A 23098-nucleotide genomic window follows, 5' to 3' on the forward strand; every position below is an offset into this window, starting at 1 on the left:
AGTTGCACCAATATAGGTGCAAGGGAGTCAATTTTGCACAATGCGGTCTTAACCAGAGGAGAGGCTTCGTTCACTACTTGTAGGATTTCTGTATACATCCACCTGAGCCGAATCGGTGCTTTGTGGGTATGTTCACATTGACCACTACAACGAGCTGTGTGTTGTCAGGAAACTATTTGGCCCTTGTAGTGGATGTTCGCTTGTTGATCATCGATCGTGATCCACGAATACTTATTCTATTCGTAGTATAAGCTCAAATGACATAAAAGGCAAATTCGATTATTTCTCGCAACATTCTCTGCAGATTACAAGAAGGACATGTGATATTGAATGTTCGCTGTCAGTATTTACAAGCTATGGAGTGCTATGAATATAAGTTCATGAAACACGTTTTTATTTGTTAACAGAATTTTCAACAGTTATTTAAAAATGATGATTAAAATACTTTTTAATAATTCACATGTTTGCGAATAAATCATCTGCATCTACGTAGTCAGCATTATCATCAGCGCTGCTGGCTTTCGGTGCAATGTTTACGTTGTAAAATTCCTCAACTTCATCTGTAGTAATAGTGCTCATATCGCTTTCACTTGTACCAATTAGTCCGAAGCGTTCACGCAATACTACTTTTTCCCAGAATTCCTGCTTGTTTCGACTGAGAAGGCTTTTCTTAAATTCTGCTATCCATTCATTGTACCGATAAGGGCCCATGAGTTTCGCTTCCTCGCGGTACATCATCATGGCCATAGCCACTTTTTCGTATTGTATAGTCATCGATTTGAACACCAAATCCGAAATAACGTTCTGGATCTGGCCGCAAAGGATTACAAACTTTTCTCCACGCTTCAGTAGCAAAGCGAAGTCTTCAGCGGGTGAAACAGTACCTACTTCCACGATCGTTCTCTGGTCATCTAAATCCTCTTCGGCGTCAGTCGCATTTTGTTGGGATGTACCGACGACAGTTGCATCACCATCAGCGGTTATTTTATTTGCCTTTTGCAGCCACTTTAGTCGAGCATTGACCTTGACCTCTTTCAGTGGAAACAGGTTTTTCACTTCTTCCATCACAGGTTTACATCTTTCTCGAATTTTGGAAGGCACATCGACTAGCTTTTTTAGCTCTTCATCCATAGCCGGAAGGTGAGCTTTCGGATGAAGTGCTCGATAGGCCACCGTTCTGTACATGTGCTGATGTATGGGATTCAACGTTTTGTGCAGAGCAAAAGCTTCTTTGGAGCCAGTGTCATCGTCCAAAGCGTCCATGAGATCCATGGAATCGATCAGCTTGTCTATGGACTCGTACTGTGCATCGGTTGGGATGTTTTTGTTCGATAGGAGTGGAGGAAACTTAAGTAGAGCCACTTCTTCTGCAATGATGAAAGAAAAAACCCCGATTAATTTACCTAACCAACGGTGTTGGTGCCTTTCTCGTGCAAAAGAAAAATACTAAAAAATATGAGTGAATGGTTTTTAGCGTGTTTGGCGCACAGAAAATACTATTTTGGCCATATCCTCTGATCCCATAGTCCAATCTAGCCAATTTCCAATAGCAAACAATGGGACAGGATTCTCAGTCGAAAGGAACTTGTTGCGAGTAATTCGGCCAATGCTAAGTTCCAAAAAGTGTGTCTACAAAATTTTGTACACATACACCCAGGTTTTTTTTTACACGGTTGGAATTCATTAATTTCTCGGTTAACCCGAACTTTCACAGCTTTTTAAATACCACCTGAATTTTCTTTGATTTTTTGTGAATTTTTTCGTGGGGTTAACTCGTTGTTTCATTGACGCTGAAGGTCTTAAACGACTAAAACCAAACCGTGTAAAAAAAAACCTGAGTGTACATACATGCACACAAACAGACATCACCTCAATTCGTCGAGGTAAGTCGATTGGTATATAACACTATGGGTCTCCGAGCCTTCTATAAAAAGGTTGGTTTTGGAGTGATCATATAGCATTTACGTATACTTGGTATACGAGAAAGGAAAAAACATGTTTATTACCTATTGTTAATACTGGAGATGCATAGACCATCAACTGCATTATCTGCTGATGGAACCATCCATCTTTTGCTCCGTAAAAATCGGTGGGCTGGGTATGTATTCAGAATGTCGCACAAAGCTGAATTCTCAAATGTTAATCTTCGAGATCTCAGCCTTACGCACTCTCGTTTGTCGTTTCAAAAGAAAGCATCACGCTTGAGTATTTTATACAAACATGCTACGAATTAAGGTTTTGGCTTTCAGTCTTTTGGGATCAAAAACGGGGTTTTATGTTTTCATCCGACGTTTCGGACACATGTATTGTGCCTTTTTCAAGGAGTTAACTATGATCCGTTTTATTGTCACATTAGCCCTCAGCATAGGACCTATTTGTCACCACAATTCGTTTGCCCTGTCTTGTGTGAGGTAGGGCGGAAAATTTGAATTGACCCGGCTCGCAGAAACTTTTTGGTGCACTTTTCTGTTTGGCGCCACTTTTACTAATGGGCTAATGTGACAATAAAACGGATCATAGTTAACTCCTTGAAAAAGGCACAATACATGTGTCCGAAACGTCGGATGAAAACATAAAACCCCGTTTTTGATCCCAAAAGACTGAAAGCCAAAACCTCAAACGTCGCCATCTTAGTCGAATCAATTAAGAAAGCTACGAATTAATTCGCTCTAAAAAGCGCTCAAAATCAATCGGGTCGCAATTTATTATTTATCTTCTTCTTATTGGCATTACATCCTCCACTGGGACATTGCCGCCTCGCTGCTTAGTGTTCATTCAGCACTTCCACAGTTATTAACCGCGAGGTTTCTAAGCCAAGTTACCATTTTTGTATTCGTATATCAAGAGGCTCGTCTGAGTCCTCTTTTCGACGTCGAAAGAAGTGCTATGCTAGACGTTTGCGGTCGGGACACAACCCCGGATACCCTTATCCAGAGGATGTGCCAAGCGGTGGAGAAGTGGAACGCAGTTTCGACTGCAACCACTCAGATTGCCTGTAGCTTGCAGATAATCTGGCGCGCCGAGCAGCACTCGACAAGCATGACTAATTTGTGATTGGTTAGTTAGAGCGAAAACAAGCTGAGCGCGGGGAAGTGAATGAGAGGTTTGCAAATGTCGCGGTAAGAGTGTCGCTGCGGGTGGCAACCGCAGTCGCCACCACGAGGCATGGCAGAAGAGTGACCGCATAGGTGTTAGTATGAACTGCATATGCCGAGGTAGGAGGGTCGTAGCGTAGAAATGTTGGTACCTATCGCTATCGACACCTCGAGGCATGGCAGAGATGAGTAGAGTGAGCATCCAAGTCAGAATCGCGTGGCATGTTAGAGGTGAGCACCCAAGTCAGACTCACATGGTATGTTAAGGGCGAGCATCCAAGTCAGACTCGCATGGCATGTCAGAAGTGAGAACCTAAGTAAGTCCCACAAGGTGTGTCAGAGCATGTGTCAGGAGGAGTGACAGGGTGTGCTAGAGTGAGCACCCAAATAAGGCTCAGATTTGTGTGCTAGAGCGTGAATCAGGTGGTAGGGTGAGCATCCGAGTTAGACGGACATGGTGCGTAAAGGGTGAGCACCCAAGTTAGACTCACATGGTATGTCAGTGGTGAGCATCCAAGTAAGGCTCATATGGTGCGTCAGAAAGAGTGTCAGGGTGTGTTAGAGAGAGCACCCAAGTAAGACTCATACGGGATGAGTACCTGTGTGAGTGTGAATGAGCGAGTACATTAAGTACTGCCTATCCCCCAGAAGTAATGCTGAGAGGCAGTTCCTGGGGGAACCAGGGTATTAGTAGAGAGGGTAACTCAAGTAACTTTCTGTTGCTTGGGTGGGTTTAGTGGTTCCGGCGGGCTGGCCTTCTGCCTTCCGCGCCAACCCCACTCCCTGAGTGATAATTTCAGGTGTCTGTATGCAGATTTGCCTTCATCCCTCTATAAAAAAAAATACATATTTATGTGAACAATGGACATTCGTCATAGTCCCTCAACTTACGGGGCACACTGGGCCAGAACGCTGTATTCGTTGGACAAAACCTCTAGCACTCTCTGTATACGTTCTAGAGTTTTGGTGTCTCTTTTTTTATCTATTGCATTTATTTGACAGGCTCAGGCGTGGATAACACTTAACGGAGCCGAGACTCTTTATGATATTTACAAACTATATTATTATTATTAACAGTTAGTAAAGGGGAAGGGACATTGACCAAGATACTCGTGGCGACTCAAGGTAAGATTTCGTAATTTCAGGATGGACAGGGTTGGGATTTTGGTTTGAGGTATTTCAGCTGTTCATCCGGGTATTTGACGTCTATGGGTCCCATCCCATTGCCTAATCTATGGCAATGAGAAGGCGGACTCGCTAACAAAGGTGGGCGTCATCATCATTCATTCATCGTTTCAGTTTCTGAGATATAAGGAGTTCAAACATTTTTCGTTTTTGGCCCAATCTTACCCCTTAGGCCCAATGTCACCCCGAACGACGGTACTCTGACGGACTAATGGGAGAAAATCGCTGTTCGAGATTTGTCTATCATAAACTTCACCTTCCTGTGCGCCCACCTTTGTTAGCGAGTCCGCCTTCTCATTGCCATAGATTAGGCAATGGGATAGGACCCATATAAAGATAATCTTGAATGATCTTTCGACCAAATCACGCATCTGCTCTCTTATGTGTGTAAGGAAGTAAGATGCGTGCTTAACAGGTTTCATCGACCGGAGTGCCTCGATAGAACTAAGACTATCCGAGAAGATGAAATAATGGTCTACGAGCTGATCGGAAATTATCCCCAAAGCGAAGTTAATTGCTGCCAGCTAACAACATAAACCGAACACGGTTCCTGAAGTTTTCGGAAGGTGGTTGAATGTTCATTGAAAACACCGAAGCCAGCGGATCTTAGTTTTGGTGTCTTCGGCACGCTATCGCAGGTGATTCTAAGCTTCATTATGATGAATTATTGGTTTATCTAGACAAGTTGAAACTTTCCTAGATAAATGTTATCTTTTGATAGAAACTAGATAGAGCACTTTCTTCCACAACTACACTGTTTTTCTACAAAGTTGTTTGTTTTGATATTTTGGACTTATGCTTCAAAGACACCTATGCTCTATAACCTTTGTAGATGGCGCTGTACGTTGTTTCCTTGAGAACACTGATAACATGGTTTTCTTCTATTTTTTCGCGTAAAACCTCCGGTAAAAGTTTTTTGATGTATGCTTTCAAAGGAGAATGAAAATAAAGCTTATCGTGAGGTGTTACCAAGGTTTTTAAAAGCTTTATTAGTGGATTTCTTAGGGGCCCTCCTTAGCCTAACGGTAAGATGCGCGGCTACAAAGCAAGACCATGCTGAGTGTGGCTGGGTTCGATTTCCGGTGCCGGTCTAGGCAATATTCGGTTTGGAAATTGTCTCGACTACCCTGGTCATAAAATATCATCGTGTTAGCCTCACGATATACGAATGCAAAAATGGTAACTGGCTTAGAAACCTTGCAGTTAATAACTGTGGAAGTGCTTAGTGCACACTATGCTGCGAGGCGGCAATGTCCCAGTGGGGGATGTAATGCCAATAAGAAGTAGTGGATTTCTTGAAATTAAGTAAGAAAAAAACGCGGGCAGATGGCGGCAGCTGAAATTTTGATATCGGGAAGAAAAAAAAAGTGAAGACATGTGGAATTTTTGGCTGCGATTGATCCAAATTTGGTATTAATATGCATTGAAAATCAACATATTACAGAAATTTCGAATGAAACGGATGTATTTATTATCCCCGTATACTAAGTATACGTAAAGGCTATAGGATCACTCCAAAACCGAACTTTCGATAGAAGGCTCGGATACCCATATTGTTAAATACTAATCGACTCAGCTCGACGAATTGAGGTGATGTATGTATGTATGTATGTGTGTGTACAAAAAAATGTGAGACACACTTTTTTGTAGTTAGCCTTATCCGATTTCCTTGCAACAGGTTGCATTCGACGCCTTATTTTTCGCAATTGAAAATTGGCCTTATCGGCCATTGCGTTCCGGAGTTAAAAAAAACATTGTTTTTTTCTCCATTTTTCCCAGGGGAAAAAAAATCAAAACCGAAATTTTTTTCTTTTCAAAAACTGTTGCAATGCATTCAAATAAAAGCGAATTGATGGAAATAACTGAATCTATCTCCATAAAGTGCAATTTTGACCTCTCTTATGTGCTTTTCTTGTTGCACTTAGAGTAGAGTGGGGCAAGAGTACGCACTTAGTTTTCAATCGATCATGTGGCCCTTATGAAGCAAGCTTCTGCATATCAAATCAGTGTCGATGATTCATATACTCTTCCTTTATGTTACCCAGTGGAAAAAATATTGAAATTATTGAGATTCGGTTTAGTAGAACCCTTATTGCAAGACAAGTGAAAAACGCACTCTTACCCCACCGGTGGGGTAAAAGTGCGCATCGGGTGGGGTAAGAGTACGCATTTATCCAATCATGTGCTTTAAGTATATATTAACACAAATAAGAGTTAATAACATTTAATTGATGTTTAATGGGCATATATTACGGAATGTTTAAAGATTACGTAACACTTAAAGGGGGAGGGGGTCCTAAAAATGTGCACTTTCATACGAAAAACCATTGTTCTTTTATATACAAAAAACTACAGAGGTAAAAATATATATCAGGTTTCGCGTGGCGTATACAAAAGCATTTTCCTTAAAGAAAGTCCACCAATCACGTAACGTAAAATTTGGCCATGTCATCAGCAGACCCACCCCCCCTCTCAATCTTACACTATTTGTATGAATCCTCTAAAAATTATATGGATCGTCACACATCTCGCAACCCCTCCCAGCTAAACGTTGCGTAATTTATGAATGTTTCTTTTGATTAAATGAAATTATCATTTAGATGAAATTGTGTTTTCGTACTATGTTTAGGTGTACAACAAGTCCTAATACAATTTCATTATTTCGCTTCAGTGCTTTGTTCGCGAATTCACCGCTAATACACCGAATTACTTTAACTTATCCAAAAAACTTGTGATAATTTCGAATTCTGTCCCTTTTTTCTTAGTTGTGGATCTTTACGCTTTGGAAGAAGTCTTATTTCGGCCGGAGATACGGGTTTGATATCATAACTTGAAGATTCATATGCGTACTCTTGCCCCACCGGTTCCTACGTACTTTTACCCCACAGTCCCAAAAATTATTCAAGTAATGGTTTTGACTTCTTGGAAAACCAACCGGATTGGTGTTCTGTACCATAAAGTACTCTATACAATAGGTTATTGAAATGGTATAATGTTCACCTGATTGAATGTATATATGGTAATGAAATACTAGTTGCGGAAATCAAATTATTTTTAGCAAAATGACCAAAAAGTTATCTAACTCCATATCTCCCTTGTTGTTTATTCAAATCGTTTATAATTACACATGATAATAGTTGGCCAGAATACCTGTCAAACTGATGCAGTGCTGCTAGTTTATCTTTTTTTATTACTTCAAAAAATCGAAAACGTACTCTTACCCCACGCGCACTCTTGCCCCACTCTACTCTATGTGTTTTCTTGTTTTATAATTACACGAGAAAGGCACCATCACCGCTAGCTGGATTATTCTGGGTTTTTTCTATAACAAAATTGTTGACCAGTTACATATTCGCCAATTTTGTGCTAATATAGACGTTCATCAGAAGTAGAAAATGCCTGTTTACATCACGTTCATTCTGTCGTATACTTCATTGTCCAATATAATAACCGTGTTTGTAAACGGGCCAAAATCTCATTTTATATCAAATATCACAAGCGTTTTTGTGCCGACGTCTTTACTCAAGGCGGAACCTCTTCTTTGACAAAGCAGAAATGCTTTACCAACGCCTTTCCAAGATCGCCATAGGAGCACAGTTCGAAAAAAAAGAGAAGTACGGCTTGATTAAAAAAAAACAGTTTAATCCACCTAGCGGTGTTGGTGCCTTTCTCGTGCATGTGAAAAATCGTATTTTGGTATAACTTTTAACATAATTTTCCCATAGTGTGATATGTCCAGTTTTTTTCTGCCATTTTAAACGGATGACCTGTATTCCTTCTTTGTATATGTCCCCAGTAACTTATTCGCCTTACTCTTACTTTTTTTACTGCAGTTTTACCATCCACAATGGTTGAAATTCTAAATCTGCCTTTTGGGGCTTCCCTAGAATATGTTAGCATTTCTTTTAGAATCTGACTTTTAGAATCTGAATCTGAGACCATACGTAATTGCTGGAGAAATTACCGTTTTGTACATAAGCTTAGTTAACGACCAAGGGGGTTTGTACTTTTTTAAAACCCGTAATGCTGGGTAGACACCTTTACGTGGTGTGTTACGGGGTAAGATCTACCACGGTTACATTGTCAGCTACAGGCAAATCCTGACCCAACGATTACCTTCCTCATTATCCAAGTCCGTGGATCTATACTTCCATTATTCGTCCAAAACTGACATATGCTGCTCTTGTCTGGTGGCCAAAAACAAAAGAGGCTACTGCACAGAAGAAGCTGACAAAACTACAAAGGTTAGTGTCCATTGCTATCACGGGAGCGATGCGCAGCACCCCTTCAAAATCTTTAGATGCAATTCTTAATCTGCTACCATTGTATGAATTCGTGCAGTTAGAAGCGGAAAAGAATATGCAAAAACTTAAACAATTGAAGTTATTCAAGTCAGGCGATTTAGTGGGCCACTTGAGTATTTCACAAAATTTTCAATATGGGCTAGTGATGAATATGAATGGAGACTGGATGAAACCTGTGGAGAACTATGACATTCCTTACAACATATATGAACCATCACGTATGGTTTGGGATGTCGGAGGTCCCACTGTTCGAGACGGTTCCATAAAATTCTACACAGATGGCTCAAATGCAGGAATCTTCGGACCTGGGATAGCGATCTCAGTGGGAATGGGAACGGTGTTCCAAGCGGAGATTTTTGCTATAATGAAATGTGCTAATATCTGTGTGGAAAGGAAATATAGATATGCAAATATTTGTATTTTCACAGATAGTCAAGCGGCACTCAAAGCGTTGAGTAGCTTTAAATGTACGTCAAAACTTGTCTGGGACTGCATTCTTTCATTGCGAAAGGTGTGCCAAGAGAACTCCGTAAATCTGTACTGGGTTCCAGGGCACTGTGGCATTGGAGGTAATGAAAAGGCAGACGAGCTTGCGAAACGAGGTTCAAATACACAGTTTATTGGCCCAGAATCTTTCTGCGGTATATCATACTGTACCATAAAAATGGAATTAAAATCCTGGGAAGCACAAAGGTTGATGACCAATTGGTTGGTTGCCGAAAAGTGTGCTCAATCAAAGAGATTTATAATTCCCAATGTTAAAGTAACCGAAAAGCTCTTAGAGCTCAGCAAGAGAGCTCTTTGCACCTTCACTGGCCTAATAACCGGACACTGCCCGAGCAGATATCACTTGGAAAATATTGGCCAGATTCAGAATGATATCTGTCGTTTCTGTAACATGGAACGTGAAACCTCGGAACATCTGCTTTGCAGTTGTGATGCATTGTACAAGAGTAGATCTAAATTTCTAAATAGTGGCTTTATGCAACCAGGAGATATTTGGACTGCAAATCCTGGAAAGGTAGTGGGTTTTATTAACTCAATTATACCGGACTGGGAAAATACGCGTCTTAGGTTGTTTACTTGACAAATGGTGATCAACCCAGAAGATGCGAATAGTTAATAGTAATCAGGGGTATACCACAAAAGTTCAACTCAATGGACGCAGTGGTTCTACGCCCCAACAAAAAAAAAAAAAATCCAAGTCCGTGGTACTTATGAGGGTGTCGCTAAGTCGGTGGCCTCTCGTTAAGTAAGTACTACATCAACACTTCCTTCCTCTCCCTAGTTACGGTGAAGATGGGCGTGGCCAGGAGTAGTAATCCTCATGCTTTTGTTATTTTTGTTTAAGACTGGAATCAAGGACCACTCCCCTTCTTGATTTCTGATAGCATTCTAGATAAGGATCTCAAAAGTAAAACATGAGTATCACTAGTGTCCAATCTACGAATTACACCGTAACAATGCTAATGCTAATGCTAAAAGGGGGTTTGTACTTTTTTAAATATTCTATGATTAGTTTCGAACCTCCAATTGCCTGTTTGCATCTCTTTCTCGTAGTTTGTGGTCGATCTAATGTTTCGAAGAGAAAAGTTCCTAAATATCAAATAGTTCCTAAAAAAAAAATTTATGAGAATTCTGTATATCGGAATATCTTGAGTAGTCTAAAATAATGAATTCAAATATACCACCACCTAGCGGCCAAGTTCTAAACTAATCAATGCCTCATGCCAAAGCACACGTCTTCCTGCACAACCTTTTTGAAAAGGTGCAGTTCAAAATGTGTAGGATTTTCAGATATAAGTGAAATAATCATGAAAAATCACTGTTTTTGTACTCTTGTTCACTAAAACCCCTCCCCGCGATGTACCCACCCATCAATAGTCAAAAATGATTAAATTATCTTTCGAAATCACCCCAAAAGTTCAAAATCCCCCAAACAATAAAAAAGTTATAACAATTTCAATTTGGGGTCAATTTGACCCCAGAGCACAGACAACGTAAGCACAGACAAACAGACATAACACATTGAACATTCACTCATCAAATTCATCGTCGTTAAAACACTAACGACATCTGTTGATTTCAGTTAGTTGGGCAAATCACGAACCAGATGGCGGTAGTGAGCAAACGTCAAACTTGAGCAAATCCGATGTGCTCGCCACGAGTGATCGATTGGCCAACTAATGATTTTTTGAATCGACCAGTAAATCAGTGAACGATGTAAATTTGGCGAGTGTTATGTCTGTTTGTCTGTGACGTAAGTTTTTTTGAGCACAGACAGAAGGTTAACTATATGTTTTGATACTGTTAATTCAATTAATATTTTCCTAATAGATCTGATGTCCACACAATCAAAGACTTTTTTAATGTCCAATGAACCAACAATCAGTGTCTTGCCTGTGTTCCAATATGCTTCCATGTATCGCCTTGCACAAAACATATGATCATCTGTAGACCTATTTTCACATATTTGTTAACGATATTCTCCTGTAATCATTTCTGATTGTCGCCCTACTTTTTTTTGGGATCGGAATCTGAAGCGAATCTTTCCATTGCTGTGGAATTTTATTGGTAATCCATGCTTCCTTGATTATCCTATGCAGTTCGTTGATTGTGTCTTCATCTGCGTATTTGATGAACTCATTTCTCACTTTATCTTCTCCTGCAGCTTTCCCGTTAGCCAAGCAATTAATTATACTACGAATTACCTCTTTTGTGGGAGCAGGGGTGAGTTCGTCATCATCCTCTTCAATGGTCATCGGTTCTCCTTCTGATGTTCTCAACTCCTGTGCCAAGTTTTTCATAGGTATAATTTACCTAGCTGCTTTTTTCCTTCTCACATATTTTTTAAGAAATCGGTTCGATCGATTTATTCGCTCCCCTACTTCGTAGTCCTTAAGATTGTTATAGAAATCAAATATTTCCTTCTCGTTGTGTTCCTTTACTTAGCTTTGGTATTCTTGCCTTTAAATGCTTTCGTTTCCTCTATACCATTCTACATCTATTCCTCTCTCCTTCGCTAATCTTCGAACTTTTTCCGAGCTACTAAAATGATCTTAACGCCATTCACGCTTAGGGGTTAATGTGTTTACGGCGGTTTGACTATTGTCAGCCCTGGCTATGAACCAAAAACAAAATGGTCCCGACAACCGACCACTTTTCCCTTTACAGGTTCTAGCTTTCCAAAAACCGTTATTCAAATGTTATTGTTATTCTTGTTATACTTAACGTATCCTCGGGCCGCACAATTGAAGCCCGGACAAAATCTCATTTTTTTCATTCGTTTCGCGTAGCTCGTATTTTTTTTTAAATTTCACACATATATTTATTAAATGAACTAATTCCAAAATTTGATTATTGTCGCTTGTAAGCTTAATTTTTGGTGACTTAATGAAGTTTATGCTGTAAAGCACGTCCCGAACAAATTTGTATGGAAATAGATGATTTGACTAAACTTTTTTCGGGAACGATCTAGTATCATGTATAAAAACCCCAGATTAATCCACCTAGCGGTGATAGTGCCTTTCTCGTTTCTTGTGAGTGAGTAATTTCTTCGCACTTTTGGTATAAAAAAAAAGTATCTTGGCCATAACTTCTGAGCCCATAGTCCGATCCGGCCAATTTTTAATAGGAAACAATGGGACATGATTCTGCGTCGAATGTTGCGAGTAAATCGGCCGAGAGTAAGTGCCTAAATAGAGAAAAAGATTTTTTCTTGTAAAAACTGGCCATAACTCCGAAGCCCATAGTCCGACTGGGCCGGTTTTCGATACGAAACAATGAGCAAATCGGTTGAGGATAAATGACTAAGAAATCAAATGGTTAAGGATAATTGCCCGAAAAATCAGTGAGATTATTTTGCGCACACACATACACACACAGACATCACTTTAATTCGTCGAGCTGAGTCGATCGGTATATAACACTATGTAAGCCTTTAAGTAGGGGAAGGTGGGTAGACTTGATCCCCGGGGAGACTTGATCACCCCCTGTTTTATCGAGAACTGAAGTAGTTTTGTTCTAGCGTATTTTTTAGTATAGATCCTCTAGACAAATGACCTTTATGTGGTGAGTTATTTTTTGGGTTGACAACCTTATTTATTCTGCAGGGCGGTTTGTATGTTTTGACCTTCCTAAAGATTTTTTTATTGGCCACGCAAAATTTGAATAACTTTTCATAACAATGACCAAATGCTTTCGTTTTTTTCACAGCACAAAGCCATAAATGTGCTTAATGATTTGTACTGGTGGAAATGTCAACATTCCATCAAAGTTTTAGGATATTTTGATTTGAAGTGATTGCCTCAATATGGGGACATTTGATCCCCCATTAGTCATCCTAACAAAAATTTGGCGAAAAAAATTAAAAAAATATAAATCTGTTCTCAGGCTTCTGATTTTTTTGTAGATTTGACAGATTTGATGAAGGGTTGACAGGAAACATTATTTATTGGGTAGATATCATAGAAAGAGGATTAGAGTAGAGTGGGGCAAGAGTGCGCGTGGGGTAAGAGTACGTTTTCGATTTTTTGAAGTAATAAAAAAAGATAAACTAGCAGCACTGCATCAGTTTGGCAGGTATTCTGGCCAACTATTATTATGTGTAATTGTAAACGATTTGAATAAACAACAAGGGAGATATGGAGTTAGATAGCTTTTTGGTCATTTTGCTAAAAATAATTGGGTTTCCGCAACTAGTATTTCATTACCATATATACGTTCAATCAGGTGAACATTATACCATTTTGATAACCTATTGTATAGAGTACTTTATGGTACAGAACACCAATCCGGTTGGTTTTCCAAGAAGTCAAAACCATTACTTGAATAATTTTTGGGACTGTGGGGTAAAAGTACGCAGGAACCGGTGGGGCAAGAGTACGCATATGAATCTTCAAATTATGATGTCAAACCCGTATCTTTGGCCGAAATGAGACTTCTTGCAAAGCGTAAAGATGCACAACTAAGAAAAAAGAGACAAAATTCGAAATTATCACAAGTTTTAAGGATAAGTTGAAATAATTCGGTGTTAGAAAGGACTTAGCGAACAAAGCACTGAAGCGAAATAATGAAATTGTATTAGGACTTGTTGTACACCTAAACATAGTACGAAAACACAATTTCATCTAAATGATAGTTTCATTTAATCAAAAGAAACATCCATAAATTACGCAACGTTTAGCTGGGAGGGGCTGCAAGATGTGTGACGATCCATATAATATTTAGAGGTGTATAGTGTAAGATAAACAAATAGATAAACAAATAGTGTAAGATAGGGGGAGGGGTGATGAAATAGCCAAATTTTACGTTACATGATTGGTGGACTTTCTTTAAGGAAAATGCCTTTGTGTACGCCACGCGAAACCTGATATATATTTTTACCTCTGTAGTTTTTTGTATATATATATAAAAACAATGTTTTTTCGTATGAAAGTGCAAATTTTTAGGACCCCCTCCCCCTTTAAGAGTTACGTAATCTTTAAACATTCCCTAATATATGCTCATTAAACATCAATTAAATGTTATTAACTCTTATTTGTGTTAATATATACTTAAAGCACATGATTGGATAAATGCGTACTCTTACCCCACCCGATGCGCACTTTTACCCCACCGGTGGGGTAAGAGTACGTTTTTCACTTGTCTTGCGATAAGGGTTCTACTAAAACGAATCTCAATAATTTCAATATTTTTTCCACTGGGTAACATAAAGGAAAAGTATATGAATCATCGACACTGATTTGATATACAGAAGCTTGCTTCATAAGGGCCACATGATCGATTGAAAACTAAGTGCGTACTCTTGCCCCACTCTACTCTAAGTCTCCCCAAATTTAAAAATAACATGTGCTGTCGAATTCAATAACAAAAATAGTTAATGTATACGCACAGCAATTCGAAAATTGCGCGTTTTTTTAAGGAAAAATATTTAAAAAATCTGAGGGCATCTTTCTAATTTTAACAAAGCAAGCTCTTGAAGAGGGATCAATTTCCCCCGAATATTTTAAAAGTAGACTTTTGACAGCACTCTAAAAAATCGATTATGTATCAATAACAACAATATTTTAAGAACTGTCATACATCAGTAAAGTTAAGTACTATATTTCTTAGAGAGTCAGTGTGGAAATCGCGTATGTTTATTTATTTTTAGCTGTGATACATCGGAAATCAGAAAAGGGGATCAAGTCTACCCAGTCTCCCCTATACTTTGTATAGGAGAAAGGCAAAAAGAATTTTTGTCATAACTGCCCATAGTCCGATCGGGTCAATTTTCAATAGGAAACAATGGGACAGGATTCTGCGTCGAATGCAACTTGTTGCGAGCAAATCGGTTGAGAATAAATTCCCAAAAAGTGAGCTAGACTTTTTAATGTGCTTTTTTATGAAAAAAAGTATTTTGGCCATAACTTCTAAGCCCATAGTCCGATCGGGTCAATTTTCAATAAGAAACAATGAGAAAGGATTCTGCGTTGAATGCAGCCTGTTGCCTGTATTTTGGCCATAGCTTCTAAGCCCATAGTCCGATCGGGCCGATTTTCAATAAGAAACAATGGGGCAGGATTCTGCGTCGAATGCAAATCGGTTGAGGATAAGTGCCCAAAAAGTGAGCTAGACTTTTTAATATGCTTTTTTATGAAAAGAAAATATTTTGGCCATAACTTCTAAGCCCATAGTCCAATCGGGTCAGTTTTCAATTGGAAACAATGGGACAGGATTCTGCATCGAATGCAACATGTTGCAAGCAAATCGGTTGAGCATAAGTGCCCAAAAAGTGAGCTAGACTTTTTAATGCGCTTTTTTAACGAAAAAAATATTTTGGCCATAACTTCTAAGCCCATAGTCCGATCGGGTCAGTTTTCAATAGGAAATAATGGAACAGGATTCTGCATCGAATGCAACTTGTTACAAGGAAATCGGTTGAGCATAAGTGCCCAAAAAGTGAGCTAGACTTTTTGCGCACACACACATACACACACACAGACATCACTCCAATTTGTCGAGCTGAGTCGATCGGTATATAACACTATGGGTCTCCGGGCCTCCTATAAAAAGTTCGTTTTTGGAGCGAACATATAGCCTTTACGTATACTTTGTATACGAGAAAGGCAAAAAGTATTTTGGCCATAGCTTCTAAGCCCATAGTCCGATTGGGTCAATTTTCAATAGGAAACAATGAGATAGGGTTCTGCGTCGAATGAAACTTGTTGAGAGCAAATCGGTTGAGGATAAGTGCCCAAAAAGTGAGGTAGACTTTTTAATGTGCTTTTATATGAAAAAAAAGTATTTTGGCCATTACTTCTAAGCCCATAGTCCGATCGGGTCAATAGGAAACAATGGGATAGGATTCTGCGTCGAATGAAACTTGTTGAGAGCAAATCGGTTGAGGATAAGTGCCCAAAAAGTGAGCTAGACTTTTTAATGTGCTTTTATATGAAAAAAAAGTGTTTTGGCCATTACTTCTAAGCCCATAGTCCGATCGAGTCAATTTTCAATAGGAAACAATGGGATAGGATTCTGCGTCGAATGAAACTTGTTGAGAGCAAATCGGTTGAGGTTAAGTGCCCAAGAAGTGAGCTAGACTTTTTTATGTGCTTATATATGATACAAAGTATTTTGGCCATAACTTCCAAGCCCATAGTCCGATCGGGTCAATTTTCAATAGGAAATAATGATCTAGGATTCTGCGTCGAATGAAACTTGTTGCGAGCAAATCGGTTGAGGATAAGTGCCCAAAAAGTGAGCTAGACTTTTTAATGTGCTTTTATATGAAAAAAAAAGTATTTTGGCCATAACTTCTAAGCCCATAGTCCGATTGGGTCAATTTTCAATTGGAAACAATGAGATAGGGTTCTGCGTCGAATGAAACTTGTTGAGAGCAAATCGGTTGAGGATAAGTGCCCAAAAAAGTGAGCTAGACTTTTTAATGTGCTTTTATATGAAAAAAAAATATTGTGGCCATTACTTCTAAGCCCATAGTCCGATCGGGTAAATTTTCAATAAGAAACAATGGGATAGGATTCTGCGTCGAATGAAACTTGTTGAGAGCAAATCGGTTGAGGATAAGTGCCCAAAAGTGAGCTAGACTTCTTAATGTGCTTTTATATGAAAAAAAAGTGTTTTGGCCATAACTTCTAAGCCCATAATCCGATTGGGTCAATTTTCAATAGGAAACAATGAGATAGGATTCTGCGTCGAATGAAACTTGTTGAGAGCAAATCGGTTGAGGATAAGTACTTAAAAAGTGAGCTAGACTTTTTAATGTGCTTTTATATGAAAAAAAGTATTTTGGCCATTACTTCTAAGCCCATAGTCCGATCGGGTAAATTTTCAATAGGAAATAATGGGATAGGATTCTGCGTCGAATGAAACTTGTTGAGAGCAAATCGGTTGAGGATAAGTGCCCAAAAAGTGAGCTAGACTTTTTAATGTGCTTTTATATGAAAAAAAAAGTATTTTGGCCATAACTTCTAAGCCCATAGTCCGATTGGGTCAATTTTCAATAGGAAACAATGAGATAGGGTTCTGCGTCGAATGAAACTTGTTGAGAGCAAATCGGTTGAGGATAAGTGCCCAAAAAGTGAGCTAGACTTTTTAATGTGCTTTTATATGAAAAAAAAGTATTTTGGCCATTACTTCTAAGCCCATAGTCCGATCGGGTAAATTTTGAATAGGAAACAATGGGATAGGATTCTGCGTCGAATGAAACTTGTTGAGAGCAAATCGGTTGAGGATAAGTGCCCAAAAAGTGAGCTAGACTTCTTAATGTGCTTTTATATGAAAAAAAAAGTGTTTTGGCCATAACTTCTAAGCCCATAGTCCGATTGGGTCAATTTTCAATAGGAAACAATGAGATAGGATTCTGCGTCGAATGAAACTTGTTGAGAGCAAATCGCTTGAGGATAAGTACTTAAAAAGTGAGCTAAACTTTTTGCGCACACACACACATACACACACAGACATCACTCCAATTCGTCGAGCTGAATCGATTGGTATATAACACTATGGGTCTCCGGTCCTCGGATCAAAAGTTTATTTTTGGAGCGAACATATAGCCTTTACGTATACTTTGTATACGAGAAAGGCAAAACCTATTTTTTGTCTACTTTCCGGTGGTTAGGGTGGACAGAGTGGTGGTTTGCTCCTAGCTGCTTCAAAGCTGGAAATTGACTGTTTCAATGTTAGAATGAGGACGCTGTTAATGCTCCAAACCTTAGGGCTTGCGCCTCCAGAAGTACTCCAGTAGTCCAGTTGCATATTAGGCCGGAACAAATATTATTTTCTTCTTCTGTCACCGCCCCCTTGATGGTTTGTGGCTTTATTTTATTATTTTAGGGGGAAATTCAAAATTTGATTGGAAAATAAATAAAATATTGAGCTTCTCCAGAAAATTCTTTAAAAAACTGATAAGTTTTACGATTTTATCAATCTATCCATTTATTTTTTATTTACCACCACCTTCGTTATTCAAAGACCAACATGACAAAAGAAGGTAATCTCATTTTTTACGGCCTTATTTGTGCTTATATGTTGGATAACAATTCTAACCTCAAAATAAATTCCAAAATTACTCTTTGGTGGAAAATTCGAGCAACATACATATTAGGTTTTGTCCGGGATTTGTATGGGAGTCCGCCACTGTAGGCCGTGGCCAAACTGATTGAATAGCACTAGACAATACGTTTATACTTTATACTGGCTTAAATATACTGATAAAATCTATGGGAACTCGATTTATGGAAGACTTATTCCAGGTTGTCCGGGCCTTGTGATATGTAGTACTTTTATCACAACGGACCTTTCCATCCACTGGTAGGTTCGAGCGTCCCATCCTCTGCTTCTGACTCATAAGGGGTTGACACAGTTATGTTTCCGGGTAATAACACTTGTGGGAAAGAGGAGGATAATTTGGACCAGTGGTGTACGCTTCCGAATCTATAAGCGAGTAGCGACTGCTAGGTTCCATTTTTTAGAGGAGAGTTGTTTGTAGGAAGAGAAACGGTTGAGTAGACATGACGGGGCAGCAGGGACTATGTTCAAGAGCTTGACAATCCCTCCTAGGCCAACTTCGAGCTGTGGTGCCTGCCTAGGATGTGATGGGGTTTGACAGTGAGCTCTGTTAAACTTCTATACAAAAAGCTGCATGTATCCACAAGCAGGCTGCGCCAAAGCAACCATGTACTGCTAAAATTTTCTTCTTCTATGGCTCTACATTCCAACTGGAACTTGGCCTGCTTTTTAGCTTACTATTCTATTAGCATCTCCACAGTTATTAAAGCAAATATGGCGGTTGATAGGAGGTCAAATTTGTTTTTTTTTTATTATTTTTGTGCTTACTCTACGTCTCGCGTGACTCGAGAATTATCGATATCGACTTTTCTCGCGTGAGACGGCCGTGTAACTCAAATGGGAGGTATCGACTTGTGACTTGTGACATACAAGACGCAGAATAAGCAGATTTGTGTTTTAAACCATATTCGTATTTCAAAGTCATTCGTGAAAAAGATTCAATAACGATAATATTTTGTATGTTTTTAGTAGTCACGGTAGCTAATAAATATAAAAATATTAAATAATTGTATGATGCTGGACTGGAAGTTAGAGAGCGCGCAAAATTAGTGTACATCAAGGTACAGTGTTAATACACCTATCGGTAGTGTTGCCTTTCTCGTGCATTATTAAAAAATAGTATTTTGGTCCTAACTTTAAAGCCCATAGTCCGATAGTGCGAACGTTTGGAATAACACTATATGAAATGTAAATAAGAACTTACCTTGAAAACATAGCTCCAGCATGATCAGACAGGGGTAACGCTTTCTGTAAGTTGGCATAAGAACGTTAATCTTGGGTCTTGTATCGCGCCGATATACTTTGGTGACGATCATCACAACGTTCAAATCAATCATGGCTTTTACAAGAGCGCCCAGTTTGGCTTCCGAAGCAATGCACTCTTTCCTCGGCACAACCACATGTGTGCCGGTTCCGCTTAAGTATTCGTCTAGTATATTACTGACCAATGTAAATCCTAAACAGGAAAGCCGTTGTTCACCAGATTTATAGTCAATATCGATTTCACTATCGTAAGGTACAACAGTTGAACCATACATGTAGCCATTGATTACATTTTGATAGTCCGGTTCAAATGGCTGATCGTTTTTGAAATAGTCGGTTTTCAGCTGAACGCTAGCATTAGGAAAGCTGGACTCGGTTTTAAACGATCCCAAACCTTTTTCCTCTGTGATTAGGAGGAAAGCAGAAATACTGATTTGTATCTTATTTCCAATTGATAGAATGCTGTTCCACGGCGCGGCCCTGGTAACCTTTTTCTCGAAATGCACGAGAAGTAACTCAGCGAAATCAATATTACAAAGAGCACCATTTGATTTATAAACTATATCGGTCAGCATTTCCTCATTATTTCGTTGTTCGTTGGTTTTTTGGTGCTTCTGACTAAATATTCCAAATGTTTCAAATGTTAGGTGCTCTCCATCTTGCTTATCAGAATCCGAGCAAAATTCCACACTATCGTTGATAACATTCAATTCACATGGCATGTCTTTCAGCTTTGCAACCACCGAGTCCATCTGGTCCGAGTCGAGATGAGATGCGACAGATAGGGCTGATACGAGAATAATTTTCAATGAAGCAAACTTTTTAGCTCTGAAAATAAAACAAAATTGTAATGTTTATTACAAAATAATAGTGTGGCATAACCTTATACCTGGGGGAGCAGGGAGCGATATAAACACCCGGGGCTGATTGTACACCCACATTATTCTTGTTAATCCAATGCGATAATGCATACGCAATTTTAGGTGGCTGATACAAAAACATAACAGGGAGATGGAAGTTGGGTAATGGTTTTGTTGGATGATCCATGAAATATTTTACGATGGCCTTAGGATTACTGCTTCGCAGTTCATCTCATACCTAGCTTATATTGCTATAGAGCAATGGAAAGGATTTTGGTTTGTTTCTAATTTTAGAGATTTTTTTCAAGACTGAGCACGCATGTTAGCAAAAAAAAACCGACGAGATTGGTGCTAAATTTTCTTGTTTCACAATGAGGTCAATATATGTTCAGTGAGATGGAAATGGGAAATACCTGCACGAGGGAAGTGAAAAATGAACTATTTCAATATCGTTCAACTTGATTAAAATTTCCTTATTTTCAATACGATTCAATACAGAACAGGTAGTAAATGAGTATTAGTATCGTGTAGTTCCTCGAATTCCGAAATATACTGAATTTGAACTAGTTAATTTTGATTACAATTTTAGGATGTTCATATTTTTCCTTGTCCCCCTACAGCTCTTCAACCAGAACACATTTTTAGATAAATAATATGTAGAAATTACAAGCATTACTTGTGCTGTTTTATTTATTTTTTGGTTTTATTTAGCGTGACTACCAGAGAAATAAAACTATAAACATACTTACTGCGCATTCACTTTCAGAAAATTCATTGCAACAATCAGCGCATCAAACCAATCGCCATTAACTGTTGATGGATGGACTTGTTTTTCCAGGATTCGGAGCATCTGCCAGTTACTCGGATTCAATTCAAAAGCCTCTGAGATATATTGATATCCACCGTAATCCAGATTAAGTTGATTATTTGTTTCGTCAGTGCCCATAAGCACCAATCCAACCTCATCTTGAGGCTTACTAAATATCTAAAACAAAGAAAGGTAGTGTGACCTAAACAATCAGAACTTTAACGATTTTGTTCGAATTTTGTTTCGATTTACGAGATACGGACAATCAAAAATCGCACACACTTCTAATATTTGGAGAAAATACTTTATAGTTATATAGTTTATAGTTTGAAGAGACGATTCAGGCACTCTATATACCGTGATGTGCCCTAATTTCGCGCGCGCCCTAACTTCGCGCATTATATTTAAAATCACTAGTTTATTTGTGGACACGGCAAGTGTTTTTTTTTTTCGATATAAACGGTTCATTATTTCAAGCATTAAAAAAAATCAAATTTTCAACGTCTGTTGTCTGTGATTTTATCCATCAGATACTGTGTCTGGTTGTTTAAAGTTGTCACTGGTTTTGTTCTTTGCCTCCAGGGGGAGAAGGTGGAGCACTGAATCCCTACCCCAACATGTGCGACATCTGGATTTGGTTCTAAACTGTAAACAACAGTGTTAATTCTCTACCACCTTTTTGTTATGGCGAGGCAATTTTTATGCACACTTTTGTTTTCGATATTTTATCAAAATTAAACACTCAATCATGCAGCAATATAACGATGTGGTATACTTGAGATACCTGCTTGATTATAGGGACTCGAAAAAGATTTTATTTGCAGTAACTAAACGAATATAAAAATGTTCACATTAACGATTGCGCCTTAACACCGGTTCTAAGCTTCGATGCAGAGTACACGAGCTTTGTTCGCCAGTGACAGGCGTATGAGGCCCTTGTTTGCCTCTGATAGTAAAAAAGAATTGAAGTGTCAAATATTTTATTTTTTTGTGAGAATTTCCCCGCGTGCTGCGTCTGGTTGGCTAGTCACCGGACAGACAAACAGGGCTATTATATATTTATTTATCATCAGACTAAGGCCGGAGTGGCCTGTGCTGCACATAAAAGACTTCTCCATTCAGCTCGGTTCATGGCTGCACTTCGCCAACCACGCAGTCTGCGGAGGGTCCGCAAGTCGTCCTCCACCTGATCGATCCACCTTGCCCGCTGTGCACCTCGCCTTCTTGTTCCCGTCGGATCGTTGTCGAGAACCATTTTCACCGGATTACTGTCCGACATTCTGGCTACGTGCCCGGCCCACCGCAGTCTTCCGATTTTCGCGGTGTGAACGATGGATGGTTCTCCCAACAGCTGATGCAACTCGTGGTTCATTCGCCTCCTCCACGTACCGTCCGCCATCTGCAACCCACCATAGATGGTGCGCAACACTTTCCTTTCGAAAACTCCCAGTGCGCGTTGGTCCTCCACGAGCATCGTCCAGGTCTCGTGTCCGTAGAGAACTACCGGTCTTATAAGCGTTTTGTAGATAGTCAGTTTGGTACGGCGGCGAACTCTATTCGATCGAAGCGTCTTGCGGAGTCAAAGTACGTACGATTTCCAGCCACTATGCGTCTCCGAATTTCTCTGCTGGTATCGTTATCGGCGGTCACCAGTGAGCCCAAGTACACGAATTCTTCAACCACCTCGATTTCGTCACCACCGATAGAAACTCGTGGTGGGTGGCTCACATTGACCTCTCTTGAGCCTCTTCCTATCATGTACTTCGTCTTCGACGTGTTGATGACTAGTCCAATCCGTTTAGCTTCGCTTTTCAGTCTGATGTAGGCTTCCTCCATCCTCTCAAAGTTACGTGCCATGATATCAATGTCGTCGGCGAAACCAAATAACTGGACGGACTTCATGAAAATCGTACCACTCGTGTCAATCCCTGCCCTTCGTATTACTCCCTCCAAAGCGATGTTGAATAGCAGACACGAAAGACCATCACCTTGCCGTAACCCTCTACGGGTTTC

At 39.4% G+C, this 23098-nt stretch overlaps 1 protein-coding gene across 1 annotated transcript in view; it reads right to left on the bottom strand.

Moving 5' to 3' along the window:
* Positions 1-373: 373 nt before the first annotated feature.
* The window catches only part of LOC134212610 (X-ray repair cross-complementing protein 5), a 35044-nt gene continuing 12319 nt past the window's right edge, over positions 374-23098 (bottom strand). The window contains exons 3-5 of the mRNA XM_062690619.1: positions 21027-21262; positions 19359-20245; positions 374-1367 (exon numbers count right to left, since the gene is read on the bottom strand). Coding sequence (XP_062546603.1) covers positions 457-1367; positions 19359-20245; positions 21027-21262 — 2034 coding nt within the window. The 3' untranslated portion in view covers positions 374-456. The remainder of the gene's footprint in view (positions 1368-19358; positions 20246-21026; positions 21263-23098) is intronic.

The sequence above is a fragment of the Armigeres subalbatus genome, chromosome 2 (assembly GCF_024139115.2).
Source record: "Armigeres subalbatus isolate Guangzhou_Male chromosome 2, GZ_Asu_2, whole genome shotgun sequence".
Lineage (NCBI taxonomy): Eukaryota > Metazoa > Arthropoda > Insecta > Diptera > Culicidae > Armigeres > Armigeres subalbatus.